Source organism: Rhinoderma darwinii, chromosome 3, assembly GCF_050947455.1.
Source record: "Rhinoderma darwinii isolate aRhiDar2 chromosome 3, aRhiDar2.hap1, whole genome shotgun sequence".
In the NCBI taxonomy this organism is placed as follows: Eukaryota; Metazoa; Chordata; class Amphibia; order Anura; family Rhinodermatidae; genus Rhinoderma; species Rhinoderma darwinii.
The window spans coordinates 3858945-3881362 of NC_134689.1; the positions used below are offsets into that span (position 1 = coordinate 3858945).

General features: G+C 48.7%; 1 protein-coding gene across 1 annotated transcript in view; it reads right to left on the minus strand.

The window, feature by feature from the left end:
* The window catches only part of CACNA1C (calcium voltage-gated channel subunit alpha1 C), a 141156-nt gene that overhangs the window by 25106 nt on the left and 93632 nt on the right, over window positions 1-22418 (minus strand). The window contains exons 25-27 of the mRNA XM_075855600.1: window positions 20946-21104; window positions 19700-19810; window positions 7261-7344 (exon numbers count right to left, since the gene is read on the minus strand). Of these exons, the coding sequence (XP_075711715.1) occupies window positions 7261-7344; window positions 19700-19810; window positions 20946-21104 (354 nt within the window). The remainder of the gene's footprint in view (window positions 1-7260; window positions 7345-19699; window positions 19811-20945; window positions 21105-22418) is intronic.

A 22418-nucleotide genomic window follows, 5' to 3' on the forward strand; every position in this document is an offset into this window, starting at 1 on the left:
CGATACGTCAGATTTCCGGAAAAAGCCGAACAGAAACGAAGCGACTGAGCGATCACACAAGCACTTCTGCCGCTTCGTGTGAGCGATTGTGATTGGGTCTCGGTACTCGGACCCCCACCAATACAAACTTCCGACATGTCACTACGTTTGAACATTTAGTTACCCTTTAATCAGGAAGATATACGCTGCAGAGCCATATGCACGGTCTGTACGGCGGCTCCGCTCGCCGCCGTATTATGCGGCCATTCTGCTCTATTATCAATGCTGAGGATATCTCCAAGTATCTTATGGAATACGGCACCTTTGACGTATATGCAGTTGGAGGATTTCTGTAGGTGCCGCATTACGGCCATGTGCATGAACCTCGGTGACCACCCCTATAGAAGCCGTAATGGCCGCCGTTTCCTGTTTTCAGAAACCGATATAAATGTCCGTCCAGTTTTACTTCAGAATCCTTGTGATCCGGTCATAATCCCACTCTTCCCATACAGATCTGAGCAGGTAGACCGATCTAGGTAGAGGTAGTTGTGAGACTACAAGCCTCAGCATGCCAGCTGGAGGTAAATGATGACTACATTACGTATATGAACAGGAAGAGCAAGTTCATAGCCGGGGCACAGGATCTGTCGGAGAGGTCGGCAATGGCGGGTGTGATGCGGATGATCATCTACATCAGTGGCCTCCAACCTGCGTCTACCAGCTGTTGTCAAACTACAACTCCCAGCATGCTGGGTGTTAGGTTGGAGGGCACCGGTCTAGATATTCTTAACCCTCTAGCTGCCTATTGCATAGAGATCCTGCTGCAACATCCAACTGTCTGCCCTTCTAGGATGCCAGCTCCGGCCCTGCCCTGGGGTACAGAGGGCATCAGCAGATCATGGCAGCAAATCCTACACCTGGTCAGTTCTGCAACGTTCTAATATGCTTTGTGTTCCAATTCGTCAACATTTTAGGCCCTTTGCTTGCTGTCAATGAATGGAAACAAACCTAATACTCCTCACAGCTGAGAATTGTTACAATTGCATCTATCAATCCTGTACGAGCTAAACACATCAGCAGTGCAAATCAATCTTCGGTCCAGTTTGCTACAATGTATCAGTGCAGGTAAAATGATCAGTCTGGAGTTCACAGAGGATTGTCTAGACTGGATACAATTGTTGCAAACCCTCAGCGGTGATCCGGACACGTTTACAGCAAGCAGAGATCTTAAAAATGGTGAAGAATTGAAATGTAAAGTCTATTAAAAAGAGGCAGAACTTTACAATAATTACTTTTTTATTTTTACATAAAACAGGTAGACCCCTGAAATGCTCAGGTACAACCCTACTGAGGGAGGAAGGCACCACAATCAAGGAAAAGGGTCAGTTTATAGCCGAGCCGAAGAAAACGACACAAGCAGAGACAGCGCTATCTAAATGCCTCCACCGGCGTCACCCGTGTGAGAATGACAGGAGAACAGAGAAGTGAGACAGGGAGGGAAGGAGGAGGGAAGTGTCCGGGCGTCACACAGCAGCCTGTCCTCAGCTTCTCACCGCGCTCCAGGTCAGGACGGGACATCAGGCAGCGCTGCATGGTGCTCGGGGGTGGGGAGGAGAAGCCGCAGATCATTGGGGTAGGCATGAATATTAGTAGGATAAGTGTGAATGGTGGTGTACACATCCTGGGAGATTTATAAACACTAGAGCAAGTTCCCACAGCAGCCAATCAAACTCCAGCTGACGTTCTCTGCTGTGGCGAATGGGGGCACATTTAACCGCCAAACTCCTGTGCTATTCGCCACCACAGGCGGGTGTTTTAATCGGGCCCATGCAGCTGCTGCTCCGTGTGTTTTCATCCTTAGGGTATGTTCACACGGGCTATTTTCAGCCGTTTTTCGTGCCGTAGACGTCCTGAAAAACCAGAAGCAGAGCGCCTACAAACATCTGCGCATTAATTTCAATGGGAAATACGGCGTGCTGTCCCGACGGGCCGGTTTTTTACGCCTCATTTTCAAAAAACAGCGCATAAAAAGACACCCGTGAAAAAGAAGCGCATGTCACTTCTGGAGGCGTTTTTTGAGCTGTTTTTCATTGACTCTATAGAAAAATAGCTAAAAAATGGCCGTAAAAAACGCTAGTTGCGAAAAACGCTAGTTGCTTAAAAAACTTCTGAAAATCAGGAACTGGCTTCTCTTCGATACAGCTCTGTATTTTCAGACGTTTTGTTGTGTGTGTGAACGTGGCCTTAGGGTGTGTTCACACGGGCTATTTTCAGCCGTGTTTCGGGCCGTAAACGCCCCGAAAAACTGCTAAAAATGCGGGGGCTGAACGCCTCCAAAAATCTGCCCATTGATTTCAATGGGAAAAACGGCGTTCCGTACCCACGGGGCATTTTTTACGCAACCGTTTTTAAAAACGGCCATGTAAAAAGCAGTGCATGTCACTTCTTGAGCCGTTTTTCATTCACTCAATAGAAAAACGGCCGTAAAAAACGGCTGAAAATCAGAGGCTGTTTTCCCTGGAAGACCGCTCCGTATTTTCAGCCGTTTTTTGTTAAGCGTGTGAGCATAGCCTTAGGGTACGGCCAAACGTGGCGTAAACACTGCACAATTAGCGAACAAATTTTCTGTGCAGAAATTCCGCCTCACAAAAGAAATGGATGTGCTGCAGATTGGGAATCCGCACGTATTTTCTGCAGGTTGTTTCCGCAGCGAGTGGATGAGATTTTTTTGCTACTTTAAAACGCTGTGGAATTTCCGCACGGAAAATACGGAAGGAAATTCTGCATAGTGTTTACGCTTTGTGTGGACGTATTAGATAAGCCAAAAATTACCGTGTCGCCCTGCCAGCATTGCAGATAACGAAAGTCAATGAAGTGGCTTTGCGACCCGCGAGTTGTGGCTGTGGAGTCACGGTTGCAGCAACTGGCGGGTCTCAAAGCGACCACATTGATTTTCATTACCTGTGTCGCAGACGGCACGTTCTTTTTCGGAACGTTAACGTGAATGTCCATCCTTGAACACCAATTCGTTGTTTTTTAGCTTTGATCTAAATATGTTCAGAATTCTGGAGAGAGATCATTATTATAACATTCTGTATTCCTACATCTGCCACTAGAGGGAGCTCACTGCGTATCATTTATACATTATACTCAATAATAAGGCGGGATTCACACGACCGGGTCGTTCCCGAGCCCGAGTGTCGGCCGGTAAAATCGGCCATTTTGCCCGGCCGGTTTGCATAAAGTTATGCATCCGTGCCGGGCCGGGCAGATCCGGACAGTGACATCAGCGGCAGCTCCTGAAGGGGAATCCCCATGTGTTCGGGGATTCCGCTTCAGGAGTTTCCCCTGATGTCACTGCCCAGATATGGACAGAGACATCAAGCGCTCTGTCCAGGAGCGGAATCCCCGAAAACACGGGGATTCCGCTCCTTCAAGGAGCTAAAGTGCGGCTAGCACATAGCAGAGCGGGGAGATACCTCCCTGCTCTGCTATAGTGGCGTCGCTACAGTAGTAGCAGCCGCAGCAACAGCTGCTAGCGGCGCCATCAAAGGTGTCGCCGGGCCAGGGCGCTTTTAACAAGCAGGGGAAGGGAGCCAGCGCAGCGCTCCCTCCACCTGCTGTACACCCCGGCCCTGCCACACCGTGTACAGCGATGCCATTCGTCAGAATGGCATCAACTCCTCCTCCTCACATGCACTCTGCGCTGTGAGGAGGAGGAGATAGAGCGCAAGCGCCGGAAAACCCGACCGTCACTCGGGACACATTCCGGTGATGGACGTGTATTACCCGGCCCCATAGACTTCTATGGGAGCCGGGCGGCCGGGTGCCCGGGCAAAGATAGAGCATGTCCTATTTTTTGACGGCCGGATTTTCCGGCCGTCAAAAAATCGGTCGTGTGAATAGCCCCATTAGGGGTCTATCATTCCTAATGCAGCCGGGTGCCGGCCGATTTATGAACGGCCGGCACCCGGCCGGGAAACCCTGCCGTGTGAATGAGGCCTTAGTATGCAGTGAGCTCCCCCTGGTGGAGGCTGCAGGCAGCAGAATTTGATGTGACTGCTTTGTCCTAGTTTTTATAAATTCTCCCCCCTGAGTGTATAATATGTACAGCCGTGTGTAAGGAACGGCCGTGGGGGTGGGGGTGGGGCTCACATGATAAATATAAGGCTTACATGGTGAACTGTATACATAATCCATGTTTCTTTCCCCCCTACAGTCGTGTGATCGGGAAATTTGCTACAATGGGAACTATTTTTCGAGTTGCCATCTGAGCAAAATATCTGCGTGCGTAAATGGCGGCTCAGACCGATGTTCCCAGATCAGGACCCCAGACTACAGCCGGTGATCAGAGCAGCCATGGAAATCCAGGCACATACGGCACCACTGCAGCTTATGGATGTATATAATGTAAGCTTCTATGGTATGCATGGGGCATAAGGTTTGTGGAGGGGGGGGGGGGGGGTTACTTGGCGCCAGTGCCGCACCGGGACCTATGATTTGTGCGCTGTAATAGGATTGCCCATGAGTCCTCAGTCTGGCACAGCTATATATACAGTATATACATGTATAAGCGTCAGGATAGAATTGGCTCTTCTGAAAACGCTCGGTGAGACTTGTGAATCTGCGGCGCACGGCCGAGTCCTGATTTACTTCTCGTAATCTTATGTCACATCTACAACGCTGGGAACAAGTATTTGCCGATGTCTCCGATCATTACATATTGATGACACTGAATGGTCGGCGCAGCAAAAATCTGCAGAACGCTGGTGAGCCGGGTGTTCTAGAACCCCATTCACATGTGGAGGGATTTTAGTGCATGTCGTACGTGTCGCAGATTGGCGGTAGAATTTTGCAGCCAATTTCACCCTTTGTTATGCAGCGGGTAAAAACCGCCGCAAAATCTCCACGCAAGGGCTTGTCCACACGTAACGGAATTGCTGCAGCATTTCCTGCGTTTTTTTTACAAGTCTGTGATGGTGACATCTCTAAAAACGCAACAATTCAGTCCTCTCTCGTGACTGAGGACTTGACGCAGTGTGTGGAGGAGATTCGCTCGTTCTCACCCACTTTGCTGCTACTGTATTCTGCTGCGTATTTTCCGTCCGTAATTCCGTTATGTGTGTACAGGTCCTAAGGCTCCCAGCGCATAAGCCAAAAGGAATCCGTAGGGCCCCATTCGCCCGACATATGGCAGAGTGTCCTCGGGGCACATGTCGGGAGGGTTGCGTTGGTCGACCTTTCCGTAGTCGACTGTAGTTCAATGCAGAGGCATCCAGTCAAAAAATACTATTAGTTTAGTGGTATAATTTGGCGGCTTCTGCCGGAGGTGCACAATCGGAAAATACTCGGGAGCCTCAAATGCAGTGTGAACTAAGCGCTAAGGTCTTCATAAGCGACGGGCCATGTAAATGAGCGCCGATCAACGGGACAGCTAGTTGATCGGTGCTCGTTTTCTCCTTTCACGCGGCGCTACGGTTGGGGACGGGCGCTCGTTACTCCGATCCCTCGTCCCCGTACATCATCATGTCGGCAGCGGCAGGGAGACGAGCTGCAGCGATAATATTTTACTTTTTTAAAACGATACGATCAGCAGATGACCCGGCGTTTGCTCGTTCATCTGCCGATCGCTGGGCAACGAGGGTTCTATGTAGGATCGTTTGCCCGATAATCGCCCCGTGTAAAAGGGTCTTTACGCATGCGGATTGTGCGCTGGAAATGTATGCTATGCCTTCACTAAATCCACTCCTGTGTCATCTCCTATGACCATTCAGTGTGACAAACCTGCAGTAACGGAGCATCATCACAGCGCTGCGTAATCAGCAATCACCTCATCTATTTCTATTATCGGAATCAGCAGAGCCCCCGGTTTGAGGATTTCCCAGCCGTTGACCCTCCCTGTCAGCAGAATAGACTGGGCACGGCTTGTAGTAGACGTGTGGCGCCCCTGCTGTATTATTGGGGGGGATTCTGATGATGGAAGGGCAATGGTTCGTTGTATGGCTGTAATGCTAAAGAGAAGCTGCACCTTTATGGCGCTCGGCAGCTGCTAATAGATATAAAGGAATCTCCTGGATCCCTGTAGTGGATTCCCAATTCTAATAACAGTCTATATGGGAGCTGCTCTTCATGCAATTCACCAATATCCTGCACTAAGGCTTCATGCACACGACCGCGCCCATCATTACAACACGTAATAACGGGCATGGCCGGCTGCGGACAGCCAGATGTTTTTACGGGCCGTGCTCTCATTATAAAGTATAGGAGCACGGTCCGCAAGATACAAAAATAGGACATGTCCTATTTTTTTGGCAGGTTTCTACGGCACGGACGCCCTCCCGTAGACATACAGGAAGGTGTCCGTCGGCCATAGAAATAAATGGGCCCGTAATTATGGGCGATTTTTACGGTGGTGTTCATGGGGCCTCAGTAGGTGAAAGCCGTCTATTTGTGGGTGTTGCAGTGACAAGTCTAAGGTGTAGTGACTGACTTCATGTTCGAGGGTGTGTATGAGGGTGTCCGGGGCGATATAGGGGGAGAGGGACATGGGAATGTTTAGGTGAGAAGGAAAATTTTAACAGGATTTGCTGTGTAAAAAGAAACGGTTATCTCATGCCAGGTCACGGAGACAGAGCGGGGCCCGACTGTATAGGAGGAAGGGAAGAGCCTCGTACGGTCCAGTCACAGATGGATCCTGGCGTCAATCCATCACCGTGTGTACATCGCGCCTCGAGACTGGTTCTTGATTTAAGGACCCGGCTCCAGACCACAGGGGTGACCCAGTAGGGGTAATACTGTGATGCGTGAAGTCTGGGTCCACGTGTCACTTTAAGGGATTGTAAAATATTTGTAGATAAATATCGTGAAGATGATGAAGTCTTAAAAGATCCAAATAAGTCTGGACTGTGGTAACCGGACTATCTGGATGTGGAAACCTAAGGAATAGGTGTGAAAAGGGGGGAAGGGTCCGGCGACGGCCCGTGATGGATCGTCTGATTGGGCGGAGTTTACTATTCACTAGCGACTCAGTCCTTCTGTGATTGGCAGCCATACCGGCCCCGTCCTCCTATACAGCGCATCTCATGCCGGAAGGAGTTTATGCCACAGTCATCACCCTATGTAATCCAAGAAGGAAAAACGAAAAATATAAAATAATCGTAACAAAGAAAAAAAAAAAAGAGGAAATAAAAAGAGTCTCAAAAGAAATAACGGAAGAGGAAAGACAAACAGGGGTCAGGGAGGTGAAGCAGCCACAGGCACGGACAGAGGCAAATTACTTACGTTTAGTTCGGTGATTGCAATATCAACAATGCTACCCACTACTATGAGGGCATCAAATGTATTCCATGCATCACAGAAATAATGCTGATGACAGCCCAGGAGAAGAGGAGGGAGGACGAGAGAAGAGAGAGAGAAAAAAAGAGAGAGAGAAAATCAAAGAAAAGGAAAAGAAAAAGTGTGAACAAGGGAGAGAACCAAAATAAAAGTAAAAAGAAGGAAAAGTTAAGAGGCATTGCACGGATATGTTCGGTCTCCTCTCGTGTTCGGCCGCCGGGCTCACCCTGGTTATTTGCACACTGACACTTTGCAATCTTGGATTGGGAAGAGACGAGGGAGAGAAAAAACCCCATTCAGCCCCTTCTCCCGCTGGCCGGCAGGGGGCGTCACGGAGCTTTTCCCTTCCCTCTCTCTCTTCTGCTTGGTAGGGGGGAGGGGGCTGCAAAAATCAAACAAAATAAACCACTAAGAAGAAATTCGGCAGAAGGGTAAAGAAGCACCCAGGTCAGAATGGAGAAGGAGAGAGAAGGGGAGTGCGGAGGGGGGTGTAGAGGAACAGACAGACCTGCCCCCCGATATACTTACATTCGTCTCGCTGAGAATGACGTCTACTACGCTGCCAATGACGATCAGAAAATCAAAGACATTCCAAGGGTCACTAAAATAACCCTACATAGGGGAGTCAGGAGGCAGGGTGGGGAATTAAAAAGGATTGTTAGACAGACTCAAATACAGCATCAGCACTAGTTCCCCCTCCATGCCAGCAGAGTGCGCCAATGAATGCAATGCAGACCCTTCTGGCAGTGAAAGGGTTAGTGACCATCCCTCTTTATCCCACCCCCATATTAAGCAGGGCACCCCCTTTACATCAGCAGGACATCCCGACAAATAAGTGAAGGGCCCCGTCCCCAGTATCAGCAGGGGGACCCCAGCACCAAGCGAGGCACCCAGTCCTAGATTCACAGTGTAACGTGCACAAGAGAAATGTACAGATTAGCCAGAAGGGGGCGGTCATGTAGGATCAGCTTTATGGGATGCTGGGGGTTGTAGTGTGTGTGTGTTGGACAGGAGCAATAGTTTCTTGGTATTTTGCAAACATTAATTTGGTTTTTAATGTTGAAAATTTCCTGAAACGTCCAATGCAAAATGTAATATTTCAGGTCACACGTGTTTTACTCCATCTCCTATACAAGACTGTGTCTGACTTTTTTGTCATTTAAAGGGATATTCCAGGCAAAAACAATTCCGTGTGGCCCCGTCTATATGTGTGACCCCCCCCCCTGCACTGACTGCTCTGAGTTTGCCTGTGTCCCAACTGTTCAGAAAGACGCAGTTATTAAAAGACAGCCGCATCCGTCCGATGCAGAAAACCGCTCCGTTATTAGACCGCTGCTCCATTCTCCGCTCCTGCAGTGATCAGAGATCTCAGTACAGGACTTGGAGGATCCATGTGAGCGCCCTCTAGTGGCTGCTCACACGTATCTTTTATGTCCGAAAGAAGATAAGTGGTGAGGAGCAGCGGCGCCACAGCAGGGACAAGTAAATACTAATGGTGCACTGTGTGACTCACTACTGAGGGGGCACTGTGTGGCTGGCTCTGTTATGGGGAACACGGTGCGTCTGACACCACTGGGGGGGGCACTGTGCGTCTGACACCACTGGGGGGCACTGTGTGGCTGGCACTGCTATGGGGATACTGTGGCACGGTCACTAACACTACAGGAATTCGTGGCCACCTCGTCGTCTCCTTTATACAGTGCCAAACGGGGAGTGTGTGTATAAGTGTAGGTATATATAAAAATGTTTCAGGTGTTTTCTAACATATAATAACATAGACACAGAAGGGACATACACGGGGAAAAGACATTAGAGATAATGGGCACAGATCACGTGTTGGTCGGGCCACTGAATGTATCATGTCTGTATGGTGACATTGTATCACACAGAGATGAGACCCGGTGATTGGACAGCAGAGGATCGAGTCACAGCTGGTGATCAACAACACAGAAGGACCGGGAGGGGAGAACAGGGACTCACTAATAACCTGCTGGGGTAGGACCATATTTTGGCTCTGCTTTTGAACAGAATTTTATAGCTCAAAGTTACATATAATATTACTTGTACGGACCTTGTTATGCTCCAGTCACATCCAGAGCTGCATTCACAATTCTGCTGATTTCCTCTCAAGCTGCACGTACTTACAATTTCCCACTGCTGCTGGATCAGTGTCTGTACACGGCCAGCAATGTCTACTTCATGACCTGTACAGCAGTCTGGTGACGAAAAAACGACATCTCCAACAATGCAATGTAGAACAGATTTGTGTCTTACAGCGGAGCAGCAGCCGCCGGCAGAATTCTGAATGCAGCTCTGGATTTGATGCACTTGACCTGACAAATGATGTTGAAAAGCAGAGCTGTACAGAGAGACGTTCCATCAGACCGGCCAGAACAGACACAGACGTGCAGCCCTGTAGTCACATCCCCTGCGATCACTTCGTGACATTAAGATTTCCTGGGATGATCTGTTCCATAATAAGGATCATGGGCTCAGTAAATAGATTGCCGCCTTCTGAAAATCTACCCCTTGTCCCAAATTATAGTCCCTCCCATGACTTATAGTGTATTCTACCTTCCCCAGGTATGTGGCATTATGGGATATATAGGAGATAGCCCTCGACAGCCCCATAGAAATGAATGGAGCGGTGGTTAAGCATTAGCCCATTTTTATGATCGTGGGGGGTCCCAGTGGTCTGACCCGCACCGATCAGGTATTGATCTCCTATCCTGTGGATAGGTAATAAATATTGATGATGGGAAACCCACTTTAATAGACCCCAGCCAATACAGAGCCCGTGAGGGGCAGCCTAGTCTGAGGCGGACAGTGGAGAGGGTCACTTGCTGCCGGGTTATTTCACTGATCGTCCTTATTGATGACGTGGTCGTTATGTGACATTGATCTTTGGCATACACTTGTTACACTATACGGAGGGGGGGTGAATTTGGTTTGAGGGTGTACCCCCAAAATACCCCAACCCTGTGCTTGGCGCGCACACTCCCTACACATCCCCAGCTTCCCAGGGGGGCACATTCTAGGTTCTGCTCTCCAGGGTCCTGAAACATCCTACACAGTGTAATCAATGCACCAGAGACTTTCTATATGGAATATGAACGCATCAGAACGGACTAGCAGAGGGGGAAAATCTCCGCACGACCCCCTCCTCTAATTGTCAGGAACGTGAGACGACATTTATAATAATAAGACAAGTGACTATCACATACTGACACACGAGGACCCCAATGTATCCGCGACTGGCACATTACATCAAAGCAACAGGATGGAATGAGAACGTGTCACCTCACTTGTAAACTTACTCAATGCATTTTATTTTCTGAGGGATAAGCAGCGGCTGATATGTCCAGCAGCCGCTTATCTCATCCCAATTGTATTAATATGCACGCTCGGCTGAGCCAAACCTGCATATTTATGGGAGAGATGGCCGTCAGCTGAGCGATCTTTATCCTATATCTATGGCCAGAATGGATCGTATATACGATGTATGAACTGTGATGGGTGTAAATGTCCGTAGTGGTTTGGGGATTGTTCAGTAAATGGTAAAATACTTTGTACATAAATGACTCAGGACGCAGCAATATTCTCCAGGCTGAACGTCCTGCGGCGTTGGGAAATTATTCTCCAACTGTGATCCAGCTCGATTTTCACTTTGGTGAGAAGTTTTTCGCTGGATTCCCGGCTGCCGGGGCCTCATCATAAGGTGTCAGATATACATGTGGATTTCTAAACCCTGAGATTAATTACATTAAATCTACACAAAATGTACAGTGTGTCGTGCTAGAATGACAGAGCTGGATCACCTGCAATTACTACCATCTACCAAAAGATGGCGCAACACGAGCTACCACAAATCTGTAAATCTGCCATAAATCGTATGTATATAATCCATGTAGAAGTAATAGTTCAGAAACTCTATAATATACCTTGTTTTAATTCCTCGCTATTTTGAGGATTTCTGCTTGCTGCAAGTGAATGGGGACATTCTTATTTAGATGTATTGACCTCATCATGTCCAACGGACACCAAAGCACGGCACATTGCAAGATACAATTAACGACCTGTGCACCTGGACAAGATCTGGATGGGTTAACAGCCTCTCGATATATAAAAATATGTTCCCAGTCACTGACAGCAAGCAGAGACCAGTTTCCTGATGTCTCTATATTAGGAGAGGTCGGTGTTCTGATATCTGTGTATTAGGAGGAGGAGAGGTCGGTGTCCTGATGTCTGTGTATTAGGAGGAGAGGTCGGTGTCCTGATGTCTGTGTATTAGGAGGAGGGGGGGAGGTCAGGGTCCTGATGTCTGTGTATTAGGAGGAGAGGTCGGTGTCCTGATGTCTGTGTATTAGGAGAGGTCGGTGTCCTGATGTCTGTGTATTAGGAGGAGGAGAGGTCGGTGTCCTGATGTCTGTGTATTAGGAGGAGGAGAGGTCGGTGTCCTGATGTCTGTGTATTAGGGGGAGAGGTCGGTGTCCTGATGTCTGTGTATTAGGGGGAGGAGAGGTCGGTGTCCTGATGTCTGTGTATTAGGAGGAGGAGAGGTCGGTGTCCTGATGTCTGTGTATTAGGAGGAGGAGGGGTCGGTGTCCTGATGTCTGTGTATTAGGAGGAGGAGAGGTCGGTGTCCTGATGTCTGTGTATTAGGAGGAGGAGAGGTCGGTGTCCTGATGTCTGTGTATTAGGAGGAGGGGAGGTCGGTGTCCTGATGTCTGTGTATTAGGAGGAGGATGAGAGGTCGGTGTCCTGATGTCTGTGTATTAGGAGGAGGGGAGGTCGGTGTCCTGATGTCTGTGTATTAGGAGGAGGGGAGGTCGGTGTCCTGATGTCTGTATATTAGGAGGAGGGGAGGTCGGTGTCTTGATGTCTGTGTATTAGGAGAGGTCGGTGTCCTGATGTCTGTGTATTAGGAGGAGGGGAGGTCGGTGTCCTGATGTCTGTGTATTAGGGGGAGGAGAGGTCGGTGTCCTGATGTCTGTGTATTAGGAGGGGAGGTCGGTGTCCTGGTGTCTGTGTATTAGGAGGAGGAGAGGTCGGTGTCCTGATGTCTGTGTATTAGGAAGAGGAGAGGTCGGTATCCTGATGTCTGTGTATTAGGAGGGGAGGTCGGTGTCCTGATGTCTGTGTATTAGGAGGGGAGGTCGGTGTCCTGATGTCTGTGTATTAGGAGGAGGGGAGGTCGGTGTCCTGATGTCTGTGTATTAGGAGGAGGGGAGGTCGGTGTCCTGATGTCTGTGTATTAGGAGGAGGAGAGGTCGGTGTCCTGATGTCTGTGTATTAGGAGGAGGGGAGGTCGGTGTCCTGATGTCTGTGTATTAGGAGGAGGAGAGGTCGGTGTCCTGATGTCTGTGTATTAGGAGGGGAGGTCGGTGTCCTGATGTCTGTGTATTAGGGGGAGGAGAGGTCGGTGTCCTGATGTCTGTGTATTAGGAGGAGGGGAGGTCGGTGTCCTGATGTCTGTGTATTAGGAGGAGGAGAGGTCGGTGTCCTGATGTCTGTGTATTAGGAGGAGGGGAGGTCGGTGTCCTGATGTCTGTGTATTAGGGGGAGGGGTCGGTGTCCTGATATCTGTGTATTAGGAGGAGGAGAGGTCGGTGTCCTGATGTCTGTGTATTAGGAGGAGGAGAGGTCGGTGTCCTGATGTCTGTGTATTAGGAGGAGGAGAGGTCGGTGTCCTGATGTCTGTGTATTAGGGGGAGGAGAGGTCGGTGTCCTGATGTCTGTGTATTAGGGGGAGGAGAGGTCGGTGTCCTGTTGTCTGTGTATTAGGAGGAGGGGTCGGTGTCCTGATGTCTGTGTATTAGGAGGAGGGGAGGTCGGTGTCCTGATGTCTGTGTATTAGGAGGAGGGGAGGTCGGTGTCCTGATGTCTGTGTATTAGGCGGAGGAGAGGTCGGTGTCCTGATGTCTGTGTATTAGGAGGAGGAGAGGTCGGTGTCCTGATGTCTGTGTATTAGGAGGAGGAGAGGTCGGTGTCCTGATGTCTGTGTATTAGGAGGGGAGGTCGGTGTCCTGATGTCTGTGTATTAGGGGGAGGAGAGGTCGGTGTCCTGATGTCTGTGTATTAGGGGGAGGAGAGGTCGGTGTCTTCTATAGGATGATTTTCTCCCTGTACAGGTGTAATATACAGTTATACTGTCAATTTATGTAAAATGTGGGAGATTCGGGAGATAAAGGTTAGAAGTGGTTCAGGACTTGTCAGACCCTGGAAAAGGAGCAGAATTGTTAGCAAGTGCAGACAGAACGAAGTTGGTCCAGGGTTTGGTGGAAATATCTGCAAACCGACCTGTAAAAAATATCTGTATATAAGTTTTTCACTGCTGACATTTACTCCACCACAAGGGGGCAATATCAGAACCTCCTCCCTGCATAACAAATGCAAAATCACAGCGATCAGGACGGGTTACACTCGACTATCACCCAATCCCCCAGGGAACAGTGCAGAACAATTTTTACACATGGGTCAATTATCGTCCCCTACAGAAGAGTCACGTGAGCGAATTATCATACGCAGTATATGAAGCCTCCACATATTGAACTTGGTGCTATTCGCATAGGTTTCTGAATATGACAATATACCGCGGCTTTGTCCTAGGTATAGGATGTCTCGTGTGGGCACGAGGTCACTCCACTATGTTCTGTGCACCGGAATATATTAGATTAGAATATCTGAGGCCACTGGACCCAGCGCTCAGTAGCCACATCCCTGCCTGACGTAATGTAATAACTGTGGAGAAGCGGCCATTGATATCCATTGCCATTCCATAGCATAAAATGTACAGAACAACGACCCAGAGATCACATGTCCGATCCCGGAGGTTTAGGTGTCCGGCCACTAAAGAGTCCAATGTCATGTCAACCAACCTCAATCTACACGGACTACAACGCATCCTGTCCTGGTGTTTGGGGAGTTCTGCTGTACGGCCACCTATAGAAAACACTTATAATGAGATGGAACGTCCCTAAGTAAGGATGAGAACGCATGGAGCGGCAGACGTCCACATGACTTCGCCAACAATCGCACGGCCATTCACCACCCTACGGGGGTGTGGTTTCGGGCATGTGCAGCTGCTACTCCATGTGTTCTCACTCTAAGGCCCTGTTCACACTGAGTTTTTGACACTTGAAACCGCGTCGGAAAATGTGCCAAAAAATGGCCGAAAACGCCTCCCATTGATTTCAATGGGAGGCGGAGGCGGTTTTTTCCCGCGAGAGGAAAAACCATCTCGTGGGAAAATAAAGACATGCCCTATCCTCGGGCATTTTACGTCTCTGACCTCCCATTGACATCAATGGTCGCGGTTGAAAAACACGACAAACGGCGTGCAAGCAGATCAAAATCTGTCTCAAAATTTCAGATGGAATTTTGAGGCAGAATTTTCTGCCTGCAAAAAACTCTGTGTGAACAGGGCCTAAGGGTAAGGCACCATGGAACGACTATAATCCGTGTAATCGGGCGACCATAAAGGGTGTATTCATCAATGGGCGCACAATTTTGCTAGTAAACAACTGCGCTGAACAGGGTGCAGTCGGCCAAGTCAATGCCGCTTCGTGGAGTCGTAATTTAAAGGGACCTTCTATAATACAAGAAGTCCAGCGAAGTAGCCACAGGTGGACAAAACCACGCCCACATGTGGTGGCGAATCGGCGCACGATTTTGCCGGTAATACCACAGTTTTACCGGCTGAATTGTGCGGCCATTTGATACCTATGTGGGCGTGGTTTCGGCTGCCTGCGGCGGCGCTGTTTGTTCTCGCTCTGAGACGGCTGAGGTGTTGCAGCTTTCTGGACCCACATGTACGATCGTTAGCAGTGATTAGAAGAGATGATCTCCGGGTGACTTCCTGCAGCTACTCGCCGGGTGCGATCCTTCTATAAATTGAGATCATCTATGAGGAGGGATAGAGTCCAGAACTGGGAGTCACAGTCACTGGTATAACACTAGAGTCTCTTCATATAAGGATTATTTTACAGGGTCCCATTAAAGACTAGGACCACCTTTGCAACAAAATACATTTTCATTATCCCAATGCATCTAAAATGAAACAACTCTGCAATAGGTTTTTATTAAAAATGTTCTATCGTTTTGTTTCTACAGCTCCTATGCAAACCTATGTGTCTCCATGGTAACAGACTACAAATAAGACCTGTGTAGTCTGAGCCTGCAGTCACACTCCCTTCCATCTGTTCCCTCCTTCTTACTAACCTACCGAATGTATTTTAGCATAAAGAAGAGGACAAATGGAAGGAAATATGACTGCAGGATCAGACTACACAGGGTTTGTTGTCTGTTACCATGGAGACACACAGATTTGCATAGGAGCTGTAGAAGCCAAACAATAGGAAATTTTTGATTAAGACCTATGGCAAAGTCGCACTATTTTTTATTTTAGACGCAGTGCCCCCAGGGGGGAGGGAGGGGGGATACAGGATTTTTTTTTATTCAGGTTATCGTCTCCGCTACTAATTGGAGAGGATATGCGCTCCCTGATTGTCACATTTAGGAGGGATCTTTTTTCCACTACAGGGGTGAGAAGATGAGCAGCAATTACACATCTAATCACCCCCTTCGCCTTATCAGGGCCCCTCCAGATGTTTACTGGTATCTGGATCGCAGAGATTTTTGGTTTCTTGGTGATTATGTGAAGATCTGCGACATAAGTGGCACGTACGAACTCTGCGCGCCCGACACTTATTGTTGGGTGGGGTGGGGATTGTGCGTCTCGGCCTCTGCACTTATTGTTGGGTGGGGTGGGGATTGTGCCTCTCGGCCTCTGCACTTATTGTTGGGGGGGGGGGGGGATTGTGCGTCTCGGCCTCTGCACTTATTGTTGGGGGGGGGTGTGCGTCTCGGCCTCTGCACTTATCGTTGGGGGGGGTGGGCGTCTCGGCCTCTGCACTTATTGTTGGGGGGGGTGGGCGTCTCGGCCTCTGCACTTATTGTTGGGGGGGGTGGGCGTCTCGGCCTCTGCTTGGACCAAACCTTCAGTTACGAACGTTATTTTTCTGCATTTTTTACACAGCGTTACTCCATGATGCGGGGGCTTATAACTGTGAAGTGTCGGGGTTCGCGTCCACCGTCCGATAATATCCGGGAATAATATGACTTTCATTTTAGAATTCATGTTTTATTTGTGTTTGTGGACAATTGTCTTGGCAGCCAAAGGGTTAGTTTTGCAGAAGTTGAGTGTGGGAAAAGCAGAACTACAGAGACCAGAATGCATCGTGGGAAGACTGAGCGCAACCATTTCTATTAGGCTCCACGCACACCGTATTTTTCATCGGTAATTACGGACCCATTCATTTCTATTGGCCACGGACGCCTTTCCGTATTTTTACTGATGGGCGTCCGTGCTGAAAATATTATAGAACCCGTCCTGTTCTTGTCCGTAACTACAGCAAGGACTCTCCGATAGAATTCTATGGGCGCTTCCGTAAATACGAACGGCTACGGATGTGCATCCCTATACTGTCCGTATTTACGGAAGAGTTGCTATGCAACATGCTGATGACATCCATTTGCATCCTCCCTCTTTTTTTTACGGGTCCATATATACGGGTGGAATACGGCTGCCTGCGGATCTGTATTTCCGGATAGATGAAAATACTGTCGTGTGCACGGGGCCTTATGCGTTTCTAGGGACAGGGGTAGTTCACGGGACGCTCAGAGTCTGAACGTTTCTCCACCGCAAGGGAAATAACGTATAAGGCCCCATACACACAAACGTATTTTTTCGGCCGCAATTCATTTCAATGGACCCGTGCACACGACCGTGATTTCCACAGTCCATGCCAGGCCCAGGAGCCCGGACCGCAAAAAGAACGGACATGTCTTAGGCCTCATGCAGACGACCATAGTGGTGTGCTCGGCCGTGATTCTCTGAGTGTCACCCGCGAGCCGCGCACATGGCCGCGTGCATTCATTTCTATGAGCCTGGACCGCAAAACACGGCCAGACATGTCCAGGCTTCTGGGCAATGCACGGATCTTGGAAACCATGGTCGTGTGCATGGGCCCATTGAAATGAATGGGGCCACAATTCACCCGCAGATTTACGGGGAAGTGCGGTCGCAAAAATACGTTTGTGTGCATGGGGCCTTATAACGGCCGTGTTTTGCGGTCCAGGCTCATATAAATTAATGCACGCGGCCATGTGCAGGGACCACGATTTGCAAATCTATTTTGTATCCATCATCCCCATGCTGACAGACCCCTCCCCACCTGAACGGCTCAGGTTCCTTTTACACGGCCCGATATGGTCCGTAAATAAAAATAAGCGCCGCACAACGAGGCGGCTTGCTGATCGGCGCTCATTTGCTCCTTTTATACGGAGAAGTGATCGGTTATGGGGGGGACGAGCGATCATTCGTTTGTGACCACACATGTCCCATCTTGTTGGCCGCACATCGTTGTTTACACAGGGAGATGTCCGCCGAGTAGCGACTATATTATTGGATCTGCTGATGAACAAGCTGATTGTTGCCCGGGGAGGGCAATGGTCGGGAATGAGCGTTCATGTGAAAAAGGGCCTTAGGGCTCATGCACATGATCATTGCCGTTTTGCGCCCCATTAAACACATTTCCTAGTGGTTTCCGTGTGCGGTCTTTTTTTTTTTTTTTTACTCCTGAATAGGTGAGACGGACCGCAAATACGGCCAGGAATAGGACCTGTTCTATAGTTTGCGCAATGGTCAAACAGATTCGGATGTGTGCATGGCCCCATAGAAATGAATGGCTCAGTGCGCTACCCGCAGAAAGAAACGGAGAGGACGCCGAATAAAACAACGGTCGTGTGGATGAGCGAATCTATATCACCGGTAACCTCTGTACAGACACTGAAGCAGCAGGGTTTGGCTTCAAAATGTGAGCTCAGGGCTTAGCAGAATTCTTATTGCAGCTCTGGATGGAACTAGAGTATAAAACATGCGGTAATTCAAATAAACCGAAAACGTAGAAAGTTAAAGGTTGGACGTTGTACCGGATTCTGGCAACATATGAAGAGGCATTTGTCAGACGTCCCGGGTGAGACTTGAGGTCCCTTCTACCTCACACGACCTCTCAGAGTCCGATCATATTCCTTAAAGGGCAATTCCTGATTTATTTTTTTAGATTCTCAATAACTTGTAAACCAATAATAATAGATTAAAAGACTGTTCAGCTCAGACAATCTTTACCCCGGCTACACGGCTTTACACATCTAGCGGCACCTCCTACTGGATCAGTGTCTTGATAAAGCATTCTCTGCTGTGGTGCATTGCAGGAGATGTAGTGGATATCTCCCACAATGTAATGCAGAAGAGTGAAGTGCATTATGGGATCTCTACTTAGCTGTTAGGACTGTCGGCATCCTGGTATCTGTAGTTCTGCTTTCACATTAGTGTGTATATATATATATATATGGTGTACAATGCCATCTATTCCTACGTCGCGATGAGATGAAAATTCAATAGTACAAAGCCATTTCCTCCACTGTCGGCTGCTTTGTAGCTCTGATCAGTGACTCCAGCTTAATTGCATTGTCTAAGGTAGTCTAAAATCCACCTCCTGCCTCATCAGAGGCTCACTCTGCTGCTTTGTCCCTCCCTCATGCTTTACACTGCAGCTCTGCTTGTTCAGATTGGATGGTGTGTAGCTCCGCAGATAGTTGGTGCATTGAGAGATGATTTCAATTACAACAAGGACAGAAGAATTATCAATTACAAGTGACCTAACCCCCAGGATTATCAGGAAATTGCTGCACATAGAATGAGGGGAGGAGCCTCCATAAGGAGGAGGAGCCTGGAGATCTGATTTAAATAAAGGGAACCTGAGTGGTCATCATTCATCTAATTGCTTATAATAACAGGCCTGCCCGTCTCCGTGTCAGCCGCTTCATAGCTCCATAGACGCCGCCTCATGTCCGCAGCTCTCCTGCTGCTCAACTCTTAAAGGGGCAGTCCACCCAGGACAATCACCTGCTATCACAAGCTACTGGTGCATCAACATTTCCACCATTAAAGTCAATGGGTGACCCTGTTATACGAGGTCATACTGGATCCGTCAGAGAGAGGAAATAGCAGCTCCTTAACAGAGGGGGCCCGGAGCGGGGGCCCCTATGATATTCATATCCCCTAATAGCCATTGACTAACACATCGGGGTTTGAAAATCTTAAAATAAATCTGGAGATGCAGGAAATTCTCTTCCCGGCAGCTCATGGAGGAATGAAACGTGGCCGTGTGTGTTCGGAAGACATTCGCCCCCCTGATCGGGGCTGATGTGGTGCTGGGGGTACAGGTGCCAGCGCTGAAATAAAGCCATCGCAGGGACAAGCGTCTGATAAGAATGACGAGCCCCTCCCCCACCCCGGCACACTCAGCACCGCGGGATTTACCTTTGGTTTGAAGGCGATCAGCTTCAGGATCATCTCCACGGTGAAGAGGCCGGTGAACACCATGTTGAGGATGTTCATGGCTTCCTTGAAAGAACAGCTCTGCCCGTAGTGCTGGAATAGAGGGAGACGATCTGTCTGATCATAAACTGCTGTACACAACACGCACGACTCTGCTGCTCCGACACCCAATCGGGGGCAGAGACTTGTGCCCCACATTAGAAACTATAGGAATCCCGAGAGTCCCAGAGAAAGTTCAAGGCAATGCAGTCACCGTCATGAGTAATCCCAGAGTCGTGGAACTAGCAGATGAAAACGTGTCACACAGCTGACTATTTGTTACAATTGTATCCAGTCAAGACAATCAACTGTGAGCCAAACAGCCAGGACTCCAAACTGATACCTGCCATGAAACAAACTATCAGGTCAGGAGAGAGATTTGCGCTGATGATTATCTAAACTGGAAACAATTGTAACAAACACTCAGCTGTGTGAGCAAGAGATGGTCAGGACAGGTTTTCAGGATCTGGAAGTAAACAAGAATGTTTCTATTCACTGACAGCACTCAGTGGTCTTGAAAATGGTAAGGAATTGAACTAAAAAGTCTACTACAAAGTTGCATAACTTTTTAGGGTACAATAAGTAAACTTAAAGGGGTTGTCAAAAGATTAAAAGTGATCTCCTAACCACAGGAAAGGTGATAACATGGTAATCCGGGGGACCCCCACCGATTACAAGAACGGGGGTCCCATTCCTCTCAATGAATGGAGCAGCAGGATATAGCAGAGTACAGCGCTATCTCCGGCAGTGCCATAGAGAATGAATGGAGCAGCAGGGCACATGCGCGACCTGCCACTCCATTCATTCGGAGGAACGGGACTCTTGTTCTTGTGATCGGTGGGGGTCCCAGCGGTCGGACCCCCACCGATCAGCATGTTATCACCTATCCTGCGGTTAGGAGATCACTTTTAATCTTGGGACAATCCCTTAAAGGGGAAACTCCTTATTTGGAGGGAATTTACTTGTGAGGAGTTAGAGATCCCTGCCGTCCCACAGACTTATTATTATTATGGCTGGTAAAGTCTGTGACCCCCGTTATTAGTATATAAGGTAACTGCTCAAAAAGTGGAGCTGCTGCCCATAGCAACCAATCATATTCTGAGAGGCACAATTTTAAATGAAAGCAGCGCCCTGATTGGCTGCTATGGGCCGAGGCTCCGGTCTTTCTGGGCACCCGGCTGCTTCTTACCTGCATGGCCAGACAGATGGTGTTGAGCAGGATCAGCACGAACATCAGATACTCGAAGTAGGTGGAGTTGACGACATACCACACTTTATACTGGTACTGGTTCTTGGGTATGTATCTCCGCAGGGGGCGGGCCTTCAGAGCGTACTCCACACATTGACGCTGCGGGCGGAGGGATTCAGAGAGGATGAGGGTCCAAATAGTCAAAATGGTAGAACAGCGAATAAGGAGACGGGGGAGGGGTGTCTAACATGTCTTTAAAGTGTAGCTAAACGTTTGACAAACTTCTGGACATATCACAGTAACATGTCAGAAGTTCTGATTGGTGGGGGTCCGAGCACGGAGACCCCCACCAATCGCTAGAACGAAGCAGCTGAAGGTCTGGTGTGAGCGCTGAGCCGCTTCGTGTCTGTTCGGCTTTCTCCGGAAATCAATGTATCGGCTCAATAGAAAGTCTAAGTCTACAGAGAAAGCCGAACAGACACGAAGCGGCTCAGCGCTCACATGAGCATTTCTGCCGCTTCGTTTGAGCGATTGGTGGGGGTCTCAGTGCTCGGACCCCCACCAATCAGAACTTCTGACATGTCACTATGACATGTCGAGAAGTTGGTCAAATGTTTAGTTACCCTTTAAGGGGCCCTCTGAGTTTAGATACATTCTGCTAGACGTATACAAAAAGCGGACCGCCTGAAATGGCTGACAATAGGGAGCAATAGATTGCATTCACCTATATAGTCAACCTCTCCAGAGCCTGTAATGGCTGATAACCGATAACAATAGATTGCATTTAGCTTTCCTACAATAAGCCTTTCCCCACCCTGAAATGGGTGATAACAAGGAACATTTAAGGCTTCGTTCACATCTGCGCCAGGGTCCATTGATTTCAATGGCGATGGATCCGGTGCCAATGGTTTCCGTTTGTCTCCGTTGTGTAAGGGTTCCGTCGCTTTGATGGGATGAATACCGCAGCCGACTGCGCTATTGATTCGGTCAAAACGACGGAACCCTTACACAACGGAGACAAACGGAAACCATTGGCACCGGATCCATCGCCATTGAAATCAATGGACCCTGGCGCAGATGTGAACGAAGCCTAACAGCACAGACGTAAAACAGACGGAAGGTTTAGGGTATGTTCACATGGCTTATTTTTGGCCACAAACGGCTGAGAAATGGGAAGCAGAACGCCTGCAAACATATGAACATTGATTTCAATGGGAAATACGGCGTTCTATTCCGACGGAGCAGTTTTTTACGCCTCAATTTAAAAAAACGTTGCGTGAAAACACACCCCGTAAAAAGAAGTGCATGTCGCTTCATGGGACGTTTATGGAGCCGTTTTTCATTGACTCTCTAGAAAAACAGCTCTGAAAACGGCCGTAAAAAACACCGCAATTTTCAGATGTTTTTGATTTTGTGTGTGAACAGAGCCTAACTATATACCAGCATATATACACATAAAGAGAGCACATACCC